General features: G+C 39.8%; 1 protein-coding gene and 1 pseudogene across 4 annotated transcripts in view; one reads left to right on the top strand and one right to left on the bottom strand.

The window, feature by feature from the left end:
* RNF121 (ring finger protein 121) overlaps positions 1 to 23,194 on the top strand; it is an 80,473-nt gene that overhangs the window by 26,955 nt on the left and 30,324 nt on the right. For 3 of the 4 annotated variants that reach the window (XM_034666420.1, XM_034666418.1, XM_034666419.1), the window contains 2 exons: positions 2,840 to 2,877; positions 6,425 to 6,566. In XM_034666420.1, coding sequence (XP_034522311.1) covers positions 2,846 to 2,877; positions 6,425 to 6,566 — 174 coding nt within the window. In that variant the 5' untranslated portion in view covers positions 2,840 to 2,845. The remainder of the gene's footprint in view (positions 1 to 2,839; positions 2,878 to 6,424; positions 6,567 to 23,194) is intronic. The other variant, XM_034666421.1, reaches the window with a different exon arrangement.
* On the bottom strand, positions 11,321 to 12,170 carry LOC100474586 (annotated as a pseudogene).

Genomic DNA, 23,194 nt, shown 5'->3' with positions numbered 1-23,194 from the left:
TAGTATATGCTCAGCTCTGTTCTGTTCTCCTTGAAGGACACAAAGCAGTATATTCTTGGCTCTGTGGGATCTTCCATGTTTATGGGATGGAAGCAAGATAAACATAAGCAGGCCAGGACTAGGGTGAAGCAAACAAGGCACTAGGGTGCAAACTTGAAGGAGGCACTCGCTTTCAAGGTCATGCACGTGATGGGTCAGTACTTGACAGTGAGTGCCTCCTTAAATTTTGAGCCCTAGGTCTCTTGGCTTACCCCCACCTTCCTTAGTCCTGGTCCTGGCCTTAAGTATCAGGCCACCTGAGTGGCTCACTTGGTTAAACTTCTGCCTTAGGCTCAGGTCATGATCCCAAGGTCCTGGGAACGAGCCCCACATCAAGGCTCCCTGCTCAGCAGGGAACTTGCTTCTTCCTCTCCCTCTGCCTACCCCTCTCCCTGCCTACACTCTTTCTCTCTGTGTCAAATAAATAAAATCTTTAAAAAAAAAGTTACATCACTTGGAAATCACATCTAAGATAACATAAGACTGAGTGACTGGTATGGAACAGTGCTTCTCAGATTTAATGTGCAAATGAATCATCTGGAGACCTTATTAAAAGGAGGATTCTGATTCAGTGGGTCTGGAGTGATGCCTGAGATTCTCCATTTCTAACAAGCACCCAGACAATGCTGATACTAGTCTTTGTGGCACACTTTGAGTAAGGAGAAAAATCCATGCTTCTGAAAACAGTGGGCCCAATTCTCTAAGCTAGGGAATCAGAGCAGGCTTCTTCAGGGAAGGTAAAATTGCAGCTGGGCTCTCAAAGGACAAGTTGGATTTGGATGGGATAAAAGAGAGGGAAACATTGCAAGCTGAGGGAAGAATATGCAAAGGCCCAGAGACAGGAATGAGTCCCATGTGTTTTGAGACAGTGAACAGACTGGCTTGGCAAGACACAGGTCCAAGTTGGAAAAAAAGGAAAAGAGTTTTGATAGGTAGCATGAAACCTGTATTGGATTGTTTATTTAGAAATGTGGTCCTGGGAGCCTGGGTGGCTCAGTCGGTTAAGCGTCTGACTCTTGGTTTTGGCTCAGGTCATGATCTCAGGGTCCTGGGATCAAGCCCCTCATTGGGCTCTGTGCTTAGCGGGAAGTTTACCTGTCTCCCTCTCTCTTTGCCCCTCCCCCACTCACTCACGCTTGCTCTCTCTCTCTTTCAAATAAATAAATCAATCTTGAAAGAAAGAAAGAAATGTGGTCCTTAATTGTCTGCTCAGGTCCCACCCAGATGGGCATTTCCATTTCTTATATCCACTTGTCCTGGGATATTCTGGGACCTCTGTTATTCCAGGGAAATGAAGACCTGAGCTAGGACACCTGAATACATTCTATGAGGCATTGTGTGAAGTAGGAAAAGGGAGGAGCTGGTTGACTTCATTACCCTGGCAAAGCCTTGAGATATTCTTTTTTCTTTTCTTTTCTTTTCTTTTTTCTTTTCTTTTCTTTTCTTTTCTTTTTCTTTCCTCTTTCTTTCTTTCTTTCTTTTTTTTTTTTTTTAAATAACTTAGCTGGGACATGTAAAAATCAGAAAGCCCTCCCTAACTAGGGCACACACATAACAGGATGCCTGGTAAATATGTGCTGATTTGACTCAGTAGGAGAGTTCTGTGTAAAGTACTTTTTTGAAGTTATCATAGGTACAGTGGGAAATTGGGCCTTGAACATCATAAGTAGTAAAGGAATATTTATTGATTGATAAGTTTGAAGCCTTGTCTCTCTCCTCTACATGAAGAAACATTTTCAGCTCAGGTCAGTGGAAGAATGTATGAATGTAATGTTTTTGATTTATGTACTGACACTTGGTTATGCTTTTGTATAGCTGGAAGGAAGTAGAAGACTTAAGTCCTGAGCTCAAAGAGTTTAGTAGTATTCTTGAGCAGCGGTTTTCAACTGGAGGCAATTTTCATTCCCCGGGAGACATTTTACAATGTCTGTAAACATTGTTGCTCCTGTGGAGATGCTTTTGGCATCTAGTGGATAGAGGCCAGGGATGCTGCTAAAACATCCTACAATGTACAGAGAGCTCCCCACCTCACCAGAGAATTATCCAGTCCCAAATATCCCTAGTGTCAAGGTTGAGAAACCCTGCACTAATGGACAAGACTAAAGAACCAGAACTTTGAAGTTGGAAGGTCATACTGCTAGTTAATAGCACAGCAGGGACTAATGCTTAGTTCTCCCTAGTCTGATGTGCTGCCTGCTGCCATGGGGCCATTTAGAATCAGATGGCATGTGACAGAATATTTTATCTAGCTTCATCTCCCACTAATCCTAATTCATACTTTTTGCTCTAGCCATACTCATTTATTTGTATGGTATGCAACTTTATTCCTTCATCTTTATGTTAGTTCCTTTTCTAGAACATATTTCTCTCATTTCTTCTTCTGGATGATATTTCACATCTCCTCCAGGAAATCTTTGCCAGTCTATAACACTGCAAATTGGATCAGAAGCCACTTCTTTATTCTTCCATAGCTAGTCCTCAGCATATAATAAAGATATTTTCTGTATATCTGTGTGACTTCTTGACTAGGCTGTGGACATCTCAGGAGTAGGTTTACTCTCCTGTCCTCATTGCCTAGGTAGACATGCAATATACTGTCAGTCATAGACATGAGATAAAGTAAGTGGTTAGAGAAGGGAGAGATCAGTGAGAAGTAAGTATTGAGGAAGGCTTCATAAAGATTGTGACACTTGAAGCTTCTCATAATTCTTTGAAGATAATGATGAATGTATGAGCACCTTATATCCGGCAGGCACAGTTCTAAGACAATGATGGATTTTTTGGTGATGTTTTTCTACAGGTTGATATGTCAGACCTCTCCCCAGAGGAGCAATGGAGGTAAGTGTGACAGTGTGGGCCCCTCAGGCTGGGAACTGTAAATTAATCTTACTAATAGAGTCGTATATCTACCCTTTTGCTTCCTTGTCTGTGGGGAAGCCATGACTCTTACTAGTAGGAGAGGTCATTTGGGATCTTTGCCAGTCCTTGGGTCACTCCTGGGTAGCTCCTTCAGTCCTGGGGAGTAAATAGGTAATTGCACCAAATTATTTATCTGGGTTTAAATACTATTCTGCCATTTCCTAGCTATGTTATCTTGGGGAAGTTACTTGATTTCTTACTACCTTAGTTTCCCCAGTTTGCACAATGAAGGTTACAACAGTACCTACACCTCATAGAGTTGTTGTGAGGACTAATATATGTGCAATTCTTAGAACAATGCCTGGCGTGTGGTAAGCTTCCAGTAAGTCTTACCGGCTTTGCAGATGATTATCATCATTAACATCATCATTATCCACTAAACGGAGCAGAGAGCTCTGGCTGAAGAGTGGGAATAGTGTCTTCTGTTCTCAACTCTGCTACTAACTTGCTTTGTAACCGGAGTGAGTCAACAGTCAACAAATACCTCATTATCATGATTACTCCTCAGAGAGCCTTCAGGGTGTTTGCCCCACAAGGTAGCTGACCAGTGAGCTGAAATCAACCATGTAAACTTGATTAATAGTGCAAAAAAACCCTTTCATTTAGATTATAAAAATAGAGAATGCCAAAGATACCAACTTATATGACAAACCCAGCAAGATTTTAGAAAACTTTAAGCTTGGGGCACCTGGGTGGCATAGCGGTTAAGCGCCTGCCTTCGGCTCAGGGCGTGATCCTGGCGTTATGGGATCGAGCCCCACATCAGGCTCCTCCGCTATGAGCCTGCTTCTTCCTCTCCCACTCCCCCTGCTTGTGTTCCCTCTCTCGCTGGCTGTCTCTATCTCTGTCAAATAAATAAATAAAAACCTTTAAAAAAAAGAAAGAAAACTTTAAGCTTAATATGTACCAGTTGTGTACCTCATCTATCAAAACATTCCAAAATTTGGAAGATGTTCATAGAAATATACTATCTGCTTTAGGGAGGTGACGGTGCAACTGTGCTTCACTGAGTCCACAGCGATTTTGTTGTAAACACTGCATATTAAGAAGACCTTCAGTTAGATAACATCTAGAAGAAGGCAACCAGGATGAATGATTTTCACATTATGTTATATGAATAGCATTTAAAAGATCTAGGACTGTTAGGGGTGCCTGGGTGGCTCAGTTGTTAAGCGTCTGCCTTCAGCTCAGGTCATGATCCCAGGGTCCTGGGATTGATCCCTGCGTTGGGCTCCCTGCTCAGCGGGGAGCCTGCTTCTCCCTCTCCCTCTGCTTGTGTTCCCTCTCTCGCTGTGTCTCTCTCTGTCAAATAAATAAAAATCTTAAAAAATAAAATAAAAGATCTAGAACTGTTAGCCTAAAAGGGCACAGAAAAGTAGTGGTGGTAGAAAGAGGATTGCTGTTGTTTTTGTTCTTTAAAAATAAGATCGGGGCGCCTGGGTAGCACAGTGGTTGGGCGTCTGCCTTCAGCTCAGGGCGTGATCCCAGCGTTGTGGGATCGAGCCCCGCATCGGGCTTCTCCGCTGGGAGCCTGCTTCTTCCTCTCCCACTCCCCCTGCTTGTGTCCCCTTTCTCGCTGACTGTCTCTATCTCTGTCGAATAAATAAATAAAATCTTTTAAAAAAAATTAAAAAATTAAAAAAAAAATAAAAATAAGATCATATAAATCTTTGCAAGAGCAGCATTGGTAAAGAAGAGTGAGTATGTCCTTTGTTGTTCCAGAGTATAAAATTAAGTCCAATGGACCGAAGCTAAAGAAAAATAGATTTTGTCTTGTTATCAGAGACATTTTTAATAATTGTGGTATATTGAGAGGTACTGAGCTCCTGCCCTTAAAGTATTGAAGTTTTATTCCTTTTTTAGCACATGTATATACCTACAATGTGCCAGATGCATGGTTCTCTAATTACTCTAAGAGGCATATGTTCTCAGCCAGTGGAAGTATTCAAACAAAGATTGTAAAGATAATGTTTGCATTGGTGGGGACCTGAACTAGAGTTGTTATTCTCTGGTCTTTTCTCCATATTTCTTAGATTTTTTTTGTTGTGTACATCCATTCAGTCATATACTATCTGAGAATAAGAAATTTATCTGTTATCTTTATAACTCGCCACAGTCCTTAGGTTTTTAAAGTGTCCTTTGCCCTTTTAGTTTAGCTTGTCCTCACAGCAACCCTATGAGGGAAGCAGCAAAGATATGGACTCCTTGTGACAGATGAAGAAATTGTGATGTAGAGATGTGAATTTTCTTGGCCAAGGCCACATGGATGTCTGAACCTAACTTTCTGACTCCCACTCATATTATTTTTTTGTCAGATTCTCCCACCCTGGGTGAATTGATGTAAGATGAACCCTGAGGTGCTGTGGCTGGCTGCTGACATTTGGCTGCCTGTTCCCCCCACCATGTTTCCTCCCTAACATTTTATTGTGAAAAATCTCAGAAAAGTTGAAAGAATTATACAGTAAACACCTTTAGGCCCACCACCAAGATTTTACAATTAACTTTTCACTATATTTGCTTTATCATTTATCTGTCTGTAATTCATCTCACTGGGTTCATCTTACATAGTCTGTCATTGTCCGTGGGAAATCTATGAAGATACCATTTATGTTGTCCTTTCCCTCTCCCTAATACCCCCATGTATAGAGAATTGGCATAAAAGCTCCTGACTACAGGCTGTATTTGTATTTAATTTTCTAACTCCTCCCTCATTTTTCTCTGTTGACTGACTCTGACTCTATTCTTAGAGGAAGGTATAGGCCAAGGGAATCACTTGTTGCCAGTTCTCTGGACCAGAGAATGCCAGCCTTAGATTAAATAAGAGTTTCCAGTTGACTCTTCGTTAAGCTCTTGAGGAGACTGTTTACCTGTAAATGCCGATGGTGAAGACACTGTTGGATTAGTATAAAGTTGAGCCAGATTTTTCAGGCCTTAGCTAGTCTTAGACTAGGATCCCTAGTCACAACAGAGGGTAGGACAAATAAAGGAAGACTTTAACCCTGGAATTAGTACACATCTGCAATAGTACTTCTTTATTGGTGTCATAAATATCATTGACTAAGAGTATGAGACTTTATGGCTATATCCTTCTCTCTGGGTTACTTTCTCCTTCCAGTGGCAGGTTGAATAGTAGGACTGAAATGGTCAGTGACGACAGGCTTCTCCTGGGTCCTCTTTCCTACAGGAGGAAAGCTGCTTTTGCTCTTGGGGGTGGACAGTAGACAACCCACCTTTAACTCCCAATAGCGGAGCTTCTGACTGAGGCCCATAGAGCCCCTGTTCTTTCCCCAAATGCCCGTTCTCCAGGGTGTGTGTTTTTCTAGATCCTAATTTGTATAGTACCCTGCAGCTGCAAAGCCCAAGAATATGTTCTGAGCTATGGACTGTTGGGATATCCCTGGAAAGCACTGCCCTTTTACCAGCACACTTTCCCTGACCTTCCTCACCTCATCTGTTTGACTTTCAGGGTTGAGCACGCACGCATGCATGCCAAGCACCGCGGCCATGAAGCCATGCACGCTGAAATGGTCCTCATCCTCATCGCTACTTTGGTGGTGGCCCAGCTGCTCCTGGTGCAGTGGAAACAGAGGCACCCCCGCTCCTACAATGTAAGCCACTGCCTCTCATTTCTTTTTCTAACAGTTGTCAAAAGACCCTTCCTAAGTATTCTAGGGTCCAGCCTAACTCAGGCTGCATATAGGCAGGGAATAGACAATGATAATAAATGTTATGTATGAATGGTGAATAGTGTTATGGTGGGTGTGCATTTAAGAAGCAAGTAATTCACGGGGATGTACTGTATGGTGACTAACATAATAAAAAATCATTAAAAAGTAAAAAAAAAAAAAAAAGAAGAAGTAATTCAGGGGCGCCTGGGTGGCTCAGTCGTTAAGCGTCTGCCTTTGGCTCAGGGCGTGATCCTGGCGTTCTGGGATTGAGCCCCATGTCAGGCTCCTCTGCTGGGAGCCTGCTTCTTCCTGTCCCGCTCCCCCTGCTTGTGTTCCCTCGCTCGCTGGCTGTCTCTCTGTTGAATGAATAAATAAAATCTTAAAAAAAAAAAAAAAAAAAAGCAAGTGATTCAGATAGTGAAAATAGGGATAGAACATGAGACTATTTTCATGGCCAGAAAAGATAGGTCTTCCCTCTTAAACATCTTGGGACAGATTCATGAAGGAGATGCTCATCAGGAACTATTCAAATAGAGGGAGAGGTGGTCGCCTTGTTGGGAAGACCAAGGCTCTAAGTAAATCTTACAGGTAGGATTTAGATTAATTAAAAAGACAAAAAAGGCAATGATAGAGGAAATGAGGAACAAAACATATAAAACATACAGAAAACATAATAGGTAAATGGCAGAAGTAAATCCTTCCTTATTGGTAATTACTTTAAATGGGTTAAATTCTTCTATTAAAAGGCAGAGATTGGCAGATTGGTTTAAAAAAAAAAAACAACCCATGAGAGACTCACTTTAGATACAAAGACACAGAGAATAAAAGTAAAAGGATGGAGAAAGATATGCCATGCACATGATAATCAAAAGAGAGCTGGGGTGGCTATTAAATATCAAACCAATAAACTTTAAATCAAAAAAATTTACAAGAGACAAAGGACATTATATATTGATAAAAGGTTCAAACCAACAAGAAGATACTACAATTATAAACATAACTAAGAAGGGAACCCCAATATATGTGAAGCAAAAATTGACAGAGTTGAAAAGGGATAGGCAATTCTACAGTAATGGTTGCAGAGTTCAGTACCTTACTTTCACTAATGGATAGAACAACCGGATAGAATATCAATAGTTAATAGAGGACTTGAACAACATTGTAAACTAATTAGACCTAACAGACAGACGGCACACACTACCCAACAACAGTAAAATACATACTCTTCTCAAGCGCACATGGACCGTTCTCTAGGATAGAACATATGTTAGGCCACAAAACAAGTCTCAATAAGTTTGAGAAGATTGAAATCATAGATTCAACCACACTGGATTAGGACATGACAGGTGTAGTGTACTAGATTTTTTTTACAACTGTTAGAAGTTTTTAACCTTTACAGGATAACAACCCTTTTTTAACGTCAACTTGGCAAACACCTACGTGATAATACTTTGCATAGAATATACAAGTGCGTATATAGTAGTAATAATAGCTAACATTTATTGAATTCTCACTATGCCAGCCGCTGTTCTAAGTACTTCAGAAGCGTGGACTCAGCTAGTCCTTGTAATAATCCAGTAAGGTAATGTTTTCTCCAATTACAAAGGAGGAACTGAGACAGAAAGACTAAGTAATTTGCTCCAGTGATAAAACCATTATTTGAACCCAGACAGTTTTACTCCAGGGTTTTTAATCTTAATCCCTAACTGGTTCTTTTTCTCTAGTATATGATTTTTCAGACTCTGGTTATATGCCCAGACATGGTCAGGGGTCTGTAGCCCATATGATGTGAACTGCTGCATTATCTCATTTAATCCTCCTAATAGCCCATAAGGTAAGTACTGCGAGCAAACGGAGGCCCAGAGAGTTGAGGCGTGAAGGGAATACTAATAGATAGAGCCAGGATTTGAACCCAGGTCTTCTGTTTCATATTTCATTATTTCTTTTGTACCATATGTTGCTCCTGGAAAGGGTTTTCCATCAAGGGAACATGGGATAGATAACCTAGAGCATAGAAGGAAGGGAGGATAATCTTTGCCCTTGAGCACACACAAGTTCCAAACATTACTGGCTTATAGCCAGTTCAAGTGTTGGCATGCATCACAAATAGAGTGGTCACAGTGCACTGAAGGACCACATGACACCAAGACCTTTTGAACTGGAGACCATCCAGCAGGCTAAGCCACCTGAGGTGGGGCTTCACATCTGGGCCCTGGTCATGCTTTGCCCTGTTATCGGAGATAAGTCACTTGTTTGTCAGTGTGTGATTATAGTGCGTACTCTATAGAATGGGGCTTACCAAGATGGTTGAATTGAGCCTGGAAAGATAAGACCACTCATAAACCAAGTGTTGAATGAGAACTCCATTGGCATTTCTGTGTTGATATTTAGAGATAATCTGAATTATCCAGCGTTGGCTAATCCGCAAAGATTTTTAAAAACCTCTGAAGGAAGTAAGGATGCATGCATGTACTATGGTGGTTTTCAGTAATACTTTTTAAAGAAACTGGAATCCTTTCTTCAAAGAATGTCTTAAGGAAAAACCCAATATGGAAGATAATTAAGAGGCTGCTCGATTGATACCGGGTTGGATAACCCTGACCCCTCTGCTTCTCAGGAACATATATAGGAGTCATCAGAGTGTTAGAAAACCACTGATAAGGTCATTCATTAGTTAATCCTTTGTCGGAAGTGTGACTGTAACTTAAGCCAGTTATATAAGGAACATGCACAGTTATCCCATTACTTTACTGCCATGCTCGGTAAACATGCTGAACTTCACTGACGAGCGAACATGCTAACGTTATAAAATATCTTGCACTGAGAAACTTAAACTCGTATCTTTCAAAAATTGGGAAAGGAAATCTGTAATGCCCACTTTATGCTGCTCTTGTACAACAATGATTTAGATTGTTTTTTTTTTTAAACTATTAACTTGTGTGCCATGAATGTTTTTACTGCTTTAATTAAAACACTAACTTTGGAAGAAGAAAAATTGCCTGAGGTGCTTGTACACAGTAACATCTCCTATCCTTTTTCAAGCTTATCAGAAGTTGGAACTGTTTGCCTTGTAGGGAGTATAATAGAATGGAGCCGGCCCAATCTGATTTGATCAGTCAGCTGTCTCACTTCCTAGCTATATGACTTTGTATCTCGAGCCTGTTTTTATCTTTAAGTTGGGGTGATATATACCTCATGGGTTATGAAGATTATGTAAGATTCTATGGTAAAGTGTTTTGTAAACTTTAAAACTAATGGTAGTGACTGTTGTTGCTCCCACTCCTAAGAGAAAAAGCTCAAGACATAAAAGTTTCCAGATACTGTGGAAGAAGAATAGAATTTTATTTTCATTGACAACAGTGTCACATAAAAAAAAAAAATCACTATTCAATGGGGCGCCTGAATGGCGCAGTTGGTTAAGCGGCCAACTCTGTCTTTCAGCTCAGGTCATGATCTCCGGGTCATGAGATCAAGCCCCACGTCAGGCTCCACACTCAGCGTGGAGTCTGTTTCAGATTCTCTCTCTGTCTCCCTCTGCCCCTCCTGCTCATGCTCTCTCTCTTTCTAAAATAAATAAATCTTACAAAAAAAGAAGAAAAACCTTGAAAAAAAATTGACTATTCTAACCATTTTAAAGTATATAGGATGCAATGTTGTGCAGTCATTGCAACTCTTTAGTTCTAGAACATTTTCATTACCCCAGAAGGAAACCCCATATCTATTAAACAGTCACTCCCCATTTTCCCCTCCCACCAGGCCCTGGCAACCACTGATCTGTTTATTATGTTATTTGCCTCTTCTGGATATTCATATAAATGAAATTATACAATATATAGCCTTTTGTCTGGCTTCTTTCATATAGCATGATGTTTTCGAGGTTCAAGAGCATTGCAGTATCAGTACTTTATTCCTTTTTGTGGCTGAATAATATTCTGTTCTATGGATAGGCCACATTTTGTTTATCCCTTCATGAGTTGATGGACATTTGGGTTGTTTCCATCCTTTGGCTATTGTGAATAGTTCTGCTATGAACATTCATTATAAGCTTTTATTTGAAAACCTGCATTCAATTCTTGGGTATGCCCTGGAGTAGAACTGTTTAACTTTTTGAGAACTTTTTGAGAACAGTTGTCCATAGCAGCTATACCATTTAACATTGTAGCCCACAGTGCATTGGATTCCAGTTTCTCCACATTCTCACCAACACTTGTTCTTTTGCTTCTCTTTTCTTTTCCTTCCCTCCCTCCCTCCCCCTCCCTCTCCCTTCCTTTTATTTTTTTTCTTTTCTTTTTTCTTTCGTATAGTCACCCTAGTGGGCATGAAGTAGTATCTCATTGTGGTTTGATCTGTATTTCCCTAATAACTCATGATGTTGAGGATCTTTTGATGTGTTTATTGACCAGAAAAAAAATGGTGTGTTTATTGGCCACATGTATATCTTCCATGGAGAAATCTCTTTGCCCCTTTTTTAACTGCTTCTTGATTGTTCATTTGTTTGTTTTTTCTCTCTTGTGTGTGTGTGTATGTGTTTTAAGAGTTCTTTATATAGTCTGGATACTAGACCATTATTAGATATGTGATTTATAAATATTTTCTCCCATTCTGTGGGTTGCCTTTTTACCTTCTTCATAGTGTCCTTTGGTGCATAAACATTTTAATGGATCAGTTATTTAATTAGGTTCTTCTTAAGAAATTTACAACACCAATTTGTGAGGGTAAACTCCATTTTGAGAGGAAACACAGAGCAGAGATAGCCTTGAAGCTGAGGAACAGCTTTAATTTTTGGCAGAATTTGCGAGTCCACAGCTTTCTGATCAACCTTGCACTGCTCTGTAATCTCATATTTCTCCTTCTTTGTGTCGAAGATCTCACCTTCCTGGTGTCTGGGTTTATGTAGTATCTGCTTCTTCTGAAGTAAGCGTCAGTGAGATGTTTCGGGATTTTCACACTGCTGATACCAATTTTGGTGTAGGTGGCAATGACAAATTTCTAGTGTATTGTATGCAGAGGAACTCGATTGAGGGCCGGAGGTCTGGTTACAAGTAACAAGGCACTGCTCAGTGGCTTCAGGAAAACCACCCTCTTGCCTCTGTGGCGCCCAGTGAGAATGATCACAATGGTCCTAGCAGTGATGCTAGCTCACGATTTTCTTACGTGCTGACTGAAAGGTTTTTTGCCGAGGCTCGACACTTTCGAGGCACATCTTCAGTAGGATAGTACCTCAGCATTTTGTGAAGTTTAACCACAGGGGTACCAGCATTCTTGTCATCACCATCTGATTTTGTGATAGTAGCAAGAACCTTCTCTTTTCTTTTCTTAGCTGCTGAAAACGTCCCCTTGTATGTGGCCGTTCTGGAGTACATAGCTGATCAGGAATAGCTGCCAATTCCTCTGACTAGGAGAGGGTTTCAAACAACTGCAATGGGGCTTCCCGTTTGGCATTTTAGCCATGACGTTACTCTTAACCTTGCCACCAGCATCAGCCTTCTTGGCTTTGGGTATCTTCTCCTTAGTATCTGGCTTCTCAGCTTTTTTACTACCCATCTTGCAAGACAGGAAAGAGGTTGCATAAACATTTTTAGGTTTGATGTCCAATTTATCTCTTTTTTTCTTTTTTAGTGAATATATTTGACATATAACATTGGGTACATTTTTTTAAGGAGATTTTCTTTATTCATTTGACAGAGAGCACAAGCAGGGGGAGTGGCAGAGGGAGAGGGAGAAACAGGCTCCCCACTGAGCGGGGAGCCCAATGAAGGACTCGATCCTGGGACCCCCAGATCATGACCTGAGCTGAAGGCAGATGCTTAACCGACTGAGCCACCTAGGCACCCCTGACGTTGGGTATATTTAAGATGTAAATGTTAACTGGTACATTTATTTTTTGCAGTCTGATTGCCATTATAACAACATTAAACACCTCTGTCACATCACATAATTATCCTTTTTAGTGGTTGAAATAACTAAGGTCTAATCTCTTAGCAAGTCTTATGATTAGACGACAGTATTGGTGTCTATATGCATTAGACTTTGCATTAGATCTCTATTGTTTATTTACTACTTGTTCCAGGTTGGCACCTTTAAACCTATTTTTTCTTTTGTTGCTTATGCTTTTAGTGTTATGTCTAAGAATCTGTTGCCAGATCCAAGACTATTAAGCTTTATCTGTATGTGTTCTTGGAAGGGTTTTATATTTTTAGCTCTTACTTATAGGTCTTTGATCTTGTTTTGTGTTACTTTTTGTAAATGGTGTGAGTCATTTTTTTTTGCATGTGGTTATCCAGTTGTCTTAGCACCGTTTTCAAAGAGACTTCTTTTTCCATTGAATGATTTGTCACTCTTGTAAAAAATCAGTTGACCATAGATATATGCATTTATTTTTGTGCTCGCAGTTCTATTCCATTGAACTATATGACTATGCTTATGTCAGTACCACATTTTTTCTTTTTTAATTTTTTTATTTTAATTTCAGTGTAGTTAATGTTACAGTGTTACATTAGTTTCAGATGTAAAATATAGTGAGTGATTCAGCAATTCTGTACATTACTCAGGGCTCATCAAAATAAGTGTACTTTCAATTCCCTTCACCTATTTCACCCATCCCCCTCCACCTCCTCTCTGGTAACCATCAGTTTATTCTCTATAATTAAGAGTCTGTTTTTGGCTTGTCTGTTTCTTCCTTTTTTTATTTATTTAATTTTTTAAATTACACATGAAGGAAATCATACGGTATTTGTCTCTCTCAGATTGACTTATTTCTTTTAGCATTATGCTGTCTAGATCCATCCATGTTATTACAAATGGCAGGATCCCATTCTTTTTTATGGTTCAGTAATATTCCTCTGTGTGTGTGTGTGTGTGTGTGTGTGTGTGTGTGTGTGTACCACATCATCTTTATTCATCTTATTGATTAGCACTTGGGCTGCTTCCATAATTTGGCTATTGTAAATAATACTGCAATAAACATAGGGGTGCATTTATCTTTCCATTTAATGTTTTTGTATTCTTTGGGTAAATATCCAGGACTGGAATTACTGGATTGTATAGTAATTCTGTTTTTAATTTTTTGAGGAATTTCCATATTGTTTTCCAAGTAGCTGCACTAGTTTGCATTCCCACCAACAGTGCACAAGGGTTCCTTTTTCTCCACATCCTCACCAACACTTGTTGTTCCTTGTGTTTTTGATTTTAGCCATTCTGACAGGTGTGAAGTCATATTTCATCATAGTTTTGATTTGCATTTCCCTGATGATGAGTGATGTTGAGAATCTTTTCTGTGTCTGTTGCCATCAGTATGTCTTCTTTGGAGAAATACCTGTCCATGTCTTCTGCCCATTTTTAATTGAATTAATTGGGGGTTTTTTGCATTCAGTCGTATGAATTCTTTATATATTTTGGATACTAACCCTTTATTGGATATGTCATTAGCAAACATCTCTCATTCGGTAGGTTGTCTTTTAGTTTTGTTGATTGTTTCTTTTGCTGTGCAGAAGCTTTTTATTTTGATATAGTCCCAGTAGTTAATTTTTGCTTTTATTTCTTTTGCCTCAGGAGACATACCTAGAAGATGTTTCTGTGGCTGATGTCAGAGAAATTATTGTTTGTGCTCTCTTTAGGATTGTTATGGTTTTAGGTCTCATATTTAGATCCTTAATCCATTGTGAGTTTATTTTGAATTTGTTGAGATGTGTTTTGTGGCCTAATATGTGATCTGTTCTGGAGAATGTTCCACGTGCACTTGAAAAGAATGCGTATTCTGTTATTTTAGGATGGCATATTCTGAGTGTATCTGTTTGATCCATCTGGTCCAGTGTATCATTTAAAACCACTGTTTCCTTGTGGACTTTCTATTTGGATGATCTATCCGTTGATGTAAGTGGGATGTTAAACTCCCTTACTATTACTATATTACTGTCAAGTACTTCCTTTAAGTGTGTGATTAGCTGCTTTATGTATTTGGGTGCTCCCAGTTGGATACATAAATATTTACAATTGTTATTTTTTCTTGTTGGATTGTCTGCCTTATGATTATTAGTGTCCTTCCTTATCTCTTGTTACAGTCTTTGTTTTAAAGTCTTCTTTGATATAAGTATTGCTACCCTGGCTTTCTTTTCATTTCCATTTGCTTGAAAAATGCTTTTCCATCCCCTCACTTTCATTCTGTATGTGGCTTTAGGTCTGAAATGTGTCTCTTGTAGCAGCATATTGATGGTCTTGCTTTTTTTTATCCATTTTGTTATCTTATGTCTTTTGATTGGAGTGTTCAGTCCATTTACATTCAAAGGAGTTATCGTTAGAAGTGTCTGGCTGTCTTCGTTGGAGGAGTGTGCGACTCTTAATCTCAGGGTGGTGAGTTTGAGCCTCATGTTGGGTGTAGACATTACTTAAAATAAATAAAAATTTTTAAAAAATATCTTATTAAATGTCTTATTGATATGTACTTATTTCCATTTTGTTACTCATTTTATGGTGGTTTTTGTAGTTCCTCTCTGTTCCCTTCTTCTCTTGCTCTTTCCTTTGTCAGTCTGAGTAAAAATATCTAAATTATTAACTACTTTATTTAGTTATCAGTGAGGTTGAGCACGTTTTCATGCTTACTAGTCATTTGGTTTCCTCTGTCAGTTGTTCGTATTGTTGACTGGTTTTTGTATTTGCTATTTCAGTTTCCTTGAAATTTTTATTGAAGTATGGTTGATACAGAATGTTATATTATTTTCAGGTGTTCAACATAGTGATTCAACAGTTCCATACATTATACAGTGCTCACTATGATAAGTGTATTTACCATCTGTCGCTGTACATTATTACAGTCTTATTAACTGTATTCCCTATTCTGTACTTTTCAATCTCCTGACTTATTTTGTAACTGAAAGTTTGTAACCCTTAATCCCCTACCCCTATTTTGCCCATCCCTCTGCCTTTCTCCCCCCTGGCAACTAACTGTTTATTCTCTGTATTTATGAGTCTGTTTCTTTTTTGTTCATTTGATTTGGTGGGGTTTTTTTTAGATTCCACATACAAGTGAAGTTATATGGTATTTGTCTTTCTCTGTTTGACTTATTTCACTTAGCACAATACCCTCTGGGTCCATCCATGATGTCACAAATGGCAAGATCCCATTGTTATTTATGGCTGCATAATATTACACACACATAGACCTCATCTTCTTTATTCATTCATCTATCACTGGACACTGAGGTTGCTTCTATATCTTAACTGTTGTAAATAATGCCGCAATAAACACAAAGAACGCACATATCTTTTCAAATTACTGGTTTCTTTGGGGGGAGGGCGGTAAGTAACCAATAGTGGAATTACTAGATTGCATGATATTTCTGTTTTAAATTTTTTGAGGAAGTTCCACAATGTTTTCCACAGTGGCTATACCAACTTACAGTGTACGGTGGCTTCCCTTTCCTTCACATCCTCACCAACACTTGTTATTTCTTTTCTTTTTGATACTAGCCATTCTGTGTGAGGTCATATCTCACTGTAGTTTTGATTTGCATTTCCCTGATGATCAGTGATGTTGAGCATCTTTTCGTGTACTTCTTGGCCATCTGTATGTCTTCTTTGGAAAAAATTTCTGTTCAGGTCCTCTGCCCACTTTATTTAATCTTTTTTTTTTTTTTAAGGTTTTTTTATTTTAGAGAGCCTGCACACATATGCAAGAGTGGGGCGGGCAGAGGGAGGGAGAGAGAGGGGGGAAGCAGACTCCCCACAGCACAGGGAGCCCGAAGCAGGGCTCAGTCCCAGGACCCTGACATAATGACCGAAGCTGAAACCAAGAGTGGGATGCTCAACCCACTGAGCCACCCAGGTGCCCCTCCTCTGCCCATTTTTAATCAGATTCTTTCATTATTATTTTTTGGTTTGGGGCTGTATAGGTTCTTTATATGTCTTGGATATTAACCCCTTATCAGATATATCATTTGCAAATATCTTCTCCCATTCAGTAGGTTGCCTTTACATTTTGATCTTGTAGTTTTGCATATGCATCCTAAGACGATGTACCAGAATTTCCATAACAGCATTATTTGTAATAGCAAAAACTTAAAAATTACTCAATACCCAAATATAGGTGACTGGGTAAGTTAGTTGTGATGTATTCACCCAATGGAATATTATATAACTTATAAAACCATGCATATAACATGAAATATATAAAACAACACAAAAAATAATTAACTGTAGTTATGAGTAATGGTAAGGATGATCTTAGCAATTTAATATTGAGTGAAAAAAGATTCAGAAGGCTGCTCATAACTTGATACCTTTCATAGAAAGCTAAAAACAAAACTAAAGAATATGTTTTAAAAAATATGTATATGCATAATACAACCATATTTTAAGAAGCAAGGGAACGATAAAGTCGAGATGCAGGATAAGGGTGGTGTTGGATGGAAGGCTGGAGGATAGGCCCTAAAAGAGCACATAGCTTGATGTAAGTAGTTTTAGATGTTCCAGTTTTTATGTCGGGTGGTAGGTTCAGTAGTTATCATATTATTAAAAATAATTAAAAGGAAGGAAATTTTGTCATATGCTTCAACATGGTGATCTTTCAGGACATTATGCTTAGTGAAATAAGCCAGTCACAAAATGACAGATGCCTATATTTGTTTTCCACTTAAATGAGGTACCTAAAGTAGTCGGAGTCACAGAGACAGAAAGTAGAATGATGGTTATCAGGAGCTGGGGCAGAGGGTGAAAAAGTATTTATTTAATGGGCATAGAAGTGTCTCAGTCTTGTAAGATGAAAAAGTTCTAGAGATCTGTTACAAAGCAGTGGGAATATTGCTCAGGTTAAGATGGTAAATTTTATGAGTTCTTACCACAATCAAAAGTAATTTTTAAAAAATTAAAAGTGATCCATGCATGACTAATGATGGGAATATTCATTAGAGACTCTGATTAACTCATTTCTGCCCTTGACTTGAAGTTCAAAAATAAAAGCAAGAAAGAAAGCAATTCCCAAGACACAGACTTGCCTTTTCAAATAGTAAGGCGTACCATTAGAATAGACAAATAGACCAGTAGAACAGAATAAAGATCTCAGAGACAGATCCCTGTACAATGGAAAATTAATACACAATGAAAGTATAGGAGAGCCTGGGTGGCTCAGTCAGGTAAGCATCTGACTCTTGGTTTCGGTTCAGGTTGTGATCTCAGGTCATGATCTCAGGCTTGTGAGACTGAGCCCTGTTTCAGGCTCTGCACTCTACGAGAAGTCTACGTGAGATTCTTTTCCCCTTTGCCTCTCCCACTCATTCTCATTCTCTCTCTCTCTCTCTTTCTCTCTCAAATTAAAAAAAAAAAAGATAATAAAAGTGTAACCACCACTCAGTGAAGAAAATATTCATTGTTAAGTAGATTGTATTGAGAAAACTGGCTCACCATATGGGGAAATATTTAAAACTAGATTCCTGTATCACACTGCATACAAAGGGGCTAAGGATAGATTAAAGATCTAATTATCAAAGGCACAACTATGAAGTTAATAAAAATTATATGGATAAATAAGATAAAAATTTGATAAATTTGATTATTTAAGATTAAGGGGGGGCCTGGGTGGCTCAGTCAGTTAAGTGTCTGACTCTTGAGTTTGGCTTGGTTCATGGTCTCGGGGTTGTGGGATTGAGCCCCCAAGTCAGACTCCATGCTGTGTATGGAGTCTACTTGGGATTCTCTCTCTCCCTCTATCTGCCCTTCCCACCCCCCTGTATCCCTCTTTAAATAAATAAATTATTAAAAAAAAAAAGATGAGGGGCGCCTGGGTAGCACAGCGGTTAAGCGTCTGCCTTCGGCTCAGGGCGTGATCCTGGCGTTGTGGGATCGAGCCCCACGTCAGGCTCCTCTGCTATGAGCCTGCTTCTTCCTCTCCCTCTCCCCCTGCTTGTGTTCCCTCTCTCGCTGGCTGTCTCTATCTCTGTTGAATAAAAAAAAAAAAAAAAAAAAATTAAAAAAAAAAAAAAGATGAAGGGGATTTGTACTGTAAAGGGTACCATAGGCAAAGTTAACGGATAGCAGAATAGGAGATTAGTAATGATTAAAACCGATGATAACTGATATTCTAGACTAACAAGCTGGATATGTCCAACTGCTGGCGGGGATCAGAGGCTTTAGGAACTTCTGTGTGTTCTTTGTAGGTATGAAGACGGGGCAGGTATTATGGAGAGCAGCATGGCACTATTCAGTCATATGGAATTTATACATATCTTGTGAAATATTCTAAAGGGACATGTGAGAAGATATTGATTTTAATGTTAACTATGGCAGTTAATTGAAGAGTTGGAGGCAGTCTGGGTGTTTACATCTGAATAAGTTGGTAAAATGTGGATGCATGTCATGACTCTGCATTGCAGTTAAAAGCAACACATTAGGTTTACCTGTAAGGACTTGTGGACCTTAAAAGCAGAGTACTGAATGGAAGAAAGTAACAAACAGAAAGACACAGTGCCAACTAATAAATCAAGAGACATGCACAAAAAATACAGTTTGTAAGAACAGATACAAACAAAAATATACATATTAAACACATTAAATGGGGTGAAGAATGGGAATAAAAAAGAATCAAAGCAGAACGGCTCCCCAGAGAATGTTGTATAAAGGAGAGACACTGGGATTATTGTCAAGTCGTAGAAACACGAACTGTTTGAGATTAGCTAACAGAGCTTTCAAAAAAATGCTTCTTATGGGCATGCTGGGAAATGATGGAATTAATCGATAAGGCTCTGTTTCTCTCAAACTGAATGAAATTTTCTGTTCTTCCCTCGTGCTAGTTGGCAACCCAGCCTTTCAGTGGGCACACGTGACCCCCGAGTGGAAAAACACTTGTTCTGTTCTCCTAGACCAGGTCTCTCAATAGGGAAACTATTCACATTTTGGGCCAGATGATTCTTTATTTTCGTGGGGGACTGTCATGTGCGTTGTAGAATGTTCAGCAGCATGTCTGGCCTCTACCTACTAAATGCCACGAGCATCCCCTCTCCTGATCGTGACAACCAAAAATGTCTCCCAACTTCATCCAGTGTTCCCTGGGGAGGAAGTTTATCCCTTATGAGAAGCACTGCCAGAGAGCAGCGTGGATGCTGCCAGCCATTAGGTATGCCAGGCCACTGGTTCCACCATGTAACTTAGGAGTTCAAGTCTATCCTTCATGTGAAAAGAATTTCGTCTAAATTAACTGCTGTTTAGGAGGAGAAGGTCCTATTGTTTTCTTTATTTAAATTTCAGGGTACTGTTCTTTTCAAATCTCTTTTTTTTTTTTTTTTTAAAGATTTTATTTATTTATTTGACAGAGATAGAGACAGCCAGCGAGAGAGGGAACACAAGCAGGGGGAGTGGGAGAGGAAGAGGCAGGCTCATAGCAGAGGAGCCTGACGTGGGGCTCGATCCTAACGCCGGGATCACGCCCTGAGCCGAAGGCAGACGCTTAACCGCTGTGCCACCCAGGCGCCCCAGGGTACTGTTCTTTTCAGTAGTAGCAACGGTATTAATACTACCTTAGGCTGCTTATAGTTGCAGTTTGTTGATATTTAAAAAAAATACTTTTCTCGTCTGATATCTCATTGTAACCTCACAATGGCTTTATATGGTAGTCAGGATAGGGATATACCTCATTTTTCAGATTAGTAAACCAAAGTGCAAAATCCCGAAGAGATTTGCTGGGAGCATATGACCATTAAATTGGGCAGGTGGACATAAAACCAGAATCTGATTCTTGGTTCAGTGTTCTTCTCATATGGGCACTCAGCCATTTTTTGAGGTTTCTCAAAAGCTCCAGGAAATTGTCAGTTTCTGCCATGGTCATTTCTGTTTTTAACTCCCCTGATTTTTCCTTCTTTAGTGACTTTTGCCCAGGTCTGTCCTTTCCCACCCCTTTAAAGTCTACATCATATTGCCTCATTAGCCTTTCCAGGGTTTTATCACAAACTCCAAAGTGAATGGTGCAAGGGAGGCAGGACTTGGGAGACAGAAGATCTGGACTGGAAACCTAGCCCAGGCCCAGCTTGCTTTTTGGCTTCCCTGTTGCTCAGTTTTCATCATCTGTTCAGAGTCTAATATTATTTATTGCTTAGCTCCCACAGGGATGTTAGGGGAAGGAGTAAGTTTATGCCTGGAAAAGTATCTATCCTATTTTTAAAGATCTCCAAGGAGAAGCTTTCATCATCTCTGTTACCAAAAACAGTATCTTTTCAAACTCCTATCCCCTGAACTTCTGTTCCCTTGTGGGATGGATGAGTGGCAAAATCTCCTACCTAGAAATCTTTACTATAGATTTTTCTTAGACCAGCACATTAAGAGGGTTACTGGAATGTGACTAGAGAATATGGTCCAAGATGGCAAAAGGTGGTAATCCACTTTCTATGCGAAAGGAAAACTTTTCTCCCCAGAGTATAATAAAAACTTCTCTGTGTGTAATGCATACATCAGCCTTCTCTGAGCCTTGTCTGCTCTTTAGGCTCATTTCTCACACCTCCCTCCTTATTTGTACTTTCTCAGACATACCATGTTCACTCATCCTGAACACTCACTCATCATGATGCCTCTACTTACACATACTGTACCATCAGGACAGAGGTCCAAAGGTTGCTTTCTTCAGGAAGCCTTGGTTCCCCCATGTTGAGTGAAAGCCTCTCCTCCACTTTCTTGGCCACCAGGGGTTACTCCGTCATAGCACTTATCATACTGCATAATAATTGGTTTTTTTCCTGCTTGGTAGACTTAAGTTCTTGAGGAGGTTTAGTTTTTTATCTCTGGATTCTGCAGTCCTTAGCATGGCACCCGGCACCCTAACCCTAACCCCGGTAAGGGCTCAGTGTTTGTTAAATTATTGCTTGACCAACTCTTGCCTGGAGAGAAGATGACTTGAGGAAAAAGACAAAATTTTAGATATTAGAAGAGTAGTCATAAGAAACAGGAAGTAAATGTACTGTGTGCCTCTCTGAAGGACAAGAGTTGGACTCAGAGGCAGAAGGTACATAAAAGCAGATTTGTCAGGTCAGCATCAGGGAGGAACTATCTAGCACATCTACTCGCAATGGAATGGTCTGCCTCATGTGGTAAGGTTGACTTTTTGCCAAGGGTGTGGTAAGGGGGAACTGAAAACCAGGTTTCTGCCCTGTATTCTAGCAATGTGCGAGATCAGACTTGGTCACAAGAGCTACAGTGCAGGTATCTCTTAGTGGGCCTCTGGACAGTCTTCAGATAACTGAAGGTAACAGCTGTGCCTCCCTGTAGTTCTCCAGGTCTGTTGTCCTAGTGCCTTCAGCTGTTCACCGTGTAATTTGGTTTCTAGACTCTTTGTAATCCTGGCTGCTCCCTTTTTTCCATGTTTCTTTGTCCATGTTCTTTGTACAGTGTGGTCCCAAGACTTAATTGTAAGGCCCTAAGAATGCTTTGACAGAGCAGAGAACAGTAGAGCTGCTGCCTCCTTCATTCTGGGCATATTCCTAGTTAAGCAGCATATATTCCCTGGCAATTTGTGGTCAGCTGAGACCTCTAGATCTGTTTCACATGAACTGCTATTAAGCCACTCATTTTCCATCCTATACTTGAGTAGTTGGTTGGGTTTCATCATAGAAGCTTACTAGCTCATAGAATGTTAGCGCTAGAAGAACTCTAGAAACAAGTTTTACTCATTTTGGATCTTGCTTCTTCTGTCTTCCATGTTAACTGCCTTGTTCTCTCCCAGCTCCTAAATTTTTTGCTGTCCACAGTTTGGTAAGCAGATCCTTGTTTTTTCATCCAAATTATTCATGAAAACATTGACCAGAGCTGTGAAGCATATCCCAGACACCTTCCTCCAGTTGATCTCTGTCCATTTATCAGCATTTTTTTCCCAAGCTGATTGTTCTGTTAGCTGCGAGTCTCTTACTTTGCTCTACTAGCTGGACATGCAGTTTTCAGTTCATCCTTTACATTCCTTTTCAGCCAAGCATGGTGGGTGATTACTACCCACACAACATAGGGCAATACAGAAGTGATGAGAATCCTGAAAGACAAAAGTTCCAAGCATGAGCAGACCGGCAAGGCAGCTGGTACACAGGGGAGGATGTGATATGGGAGCTCTTTTCTGTTTTTTCATGATTTATCGTTTCTGAGGTGAAAAAAATCTAAAAGACAGTTCATTTAAATACGGTCTAACTCTTATTGTTAGCACCTAACATCATCATTTCAACTATGTAGTCTTGTGAAGAGATAGGTGGGTTGTAGCTATTCTTAACTTTCCAAATCAGAGAAGCTGGGATTACCCCTCAGTAAATGTTTGTGGAATGAATCAGTGGACAGGTTTCAGGCTAGTCTTCACTTCAGCTTTGTATTTGTAGATTCAGGGAAAGAAAGGTGAATGGCTTTCAGTTTCCCCCTTCAGCTGGCCAAATCCAAGCCCCCTCAGAACCAGCCAGAGTTCTGCCTCTTCCAGGCAGTCTTCCCTGATGGCTCCTACTCACACTGCTACATCCTTCCTCTGAACTCTCACGTGAGTACTTGGTGCTTTGCTGCTTGTAGTCGATGGCTGTTCAATTCATGTATTTGTCTCACCATGCCAAATCCTGGGAGTGAAGTGC

Source organism: Ailuropoda melanoleuca, chromosome 8, assembly GCF_002007445.2.
Source record: "Ailuropoda melanoleuca isolate Jingjing chromosome 8, ASM200744v2, whole genome shotgun sequence".
NCBI lineage: Eukaryota > Metazoa > Chordata > Mammalia > Carnivora > Ursidae > Ailuropoda > Ailuropoda melanoleuca.
Note: the sequence above shows the minus strand (reverse complement) of the source record. Positions and strands in the feature narration are given on the sequence as shown.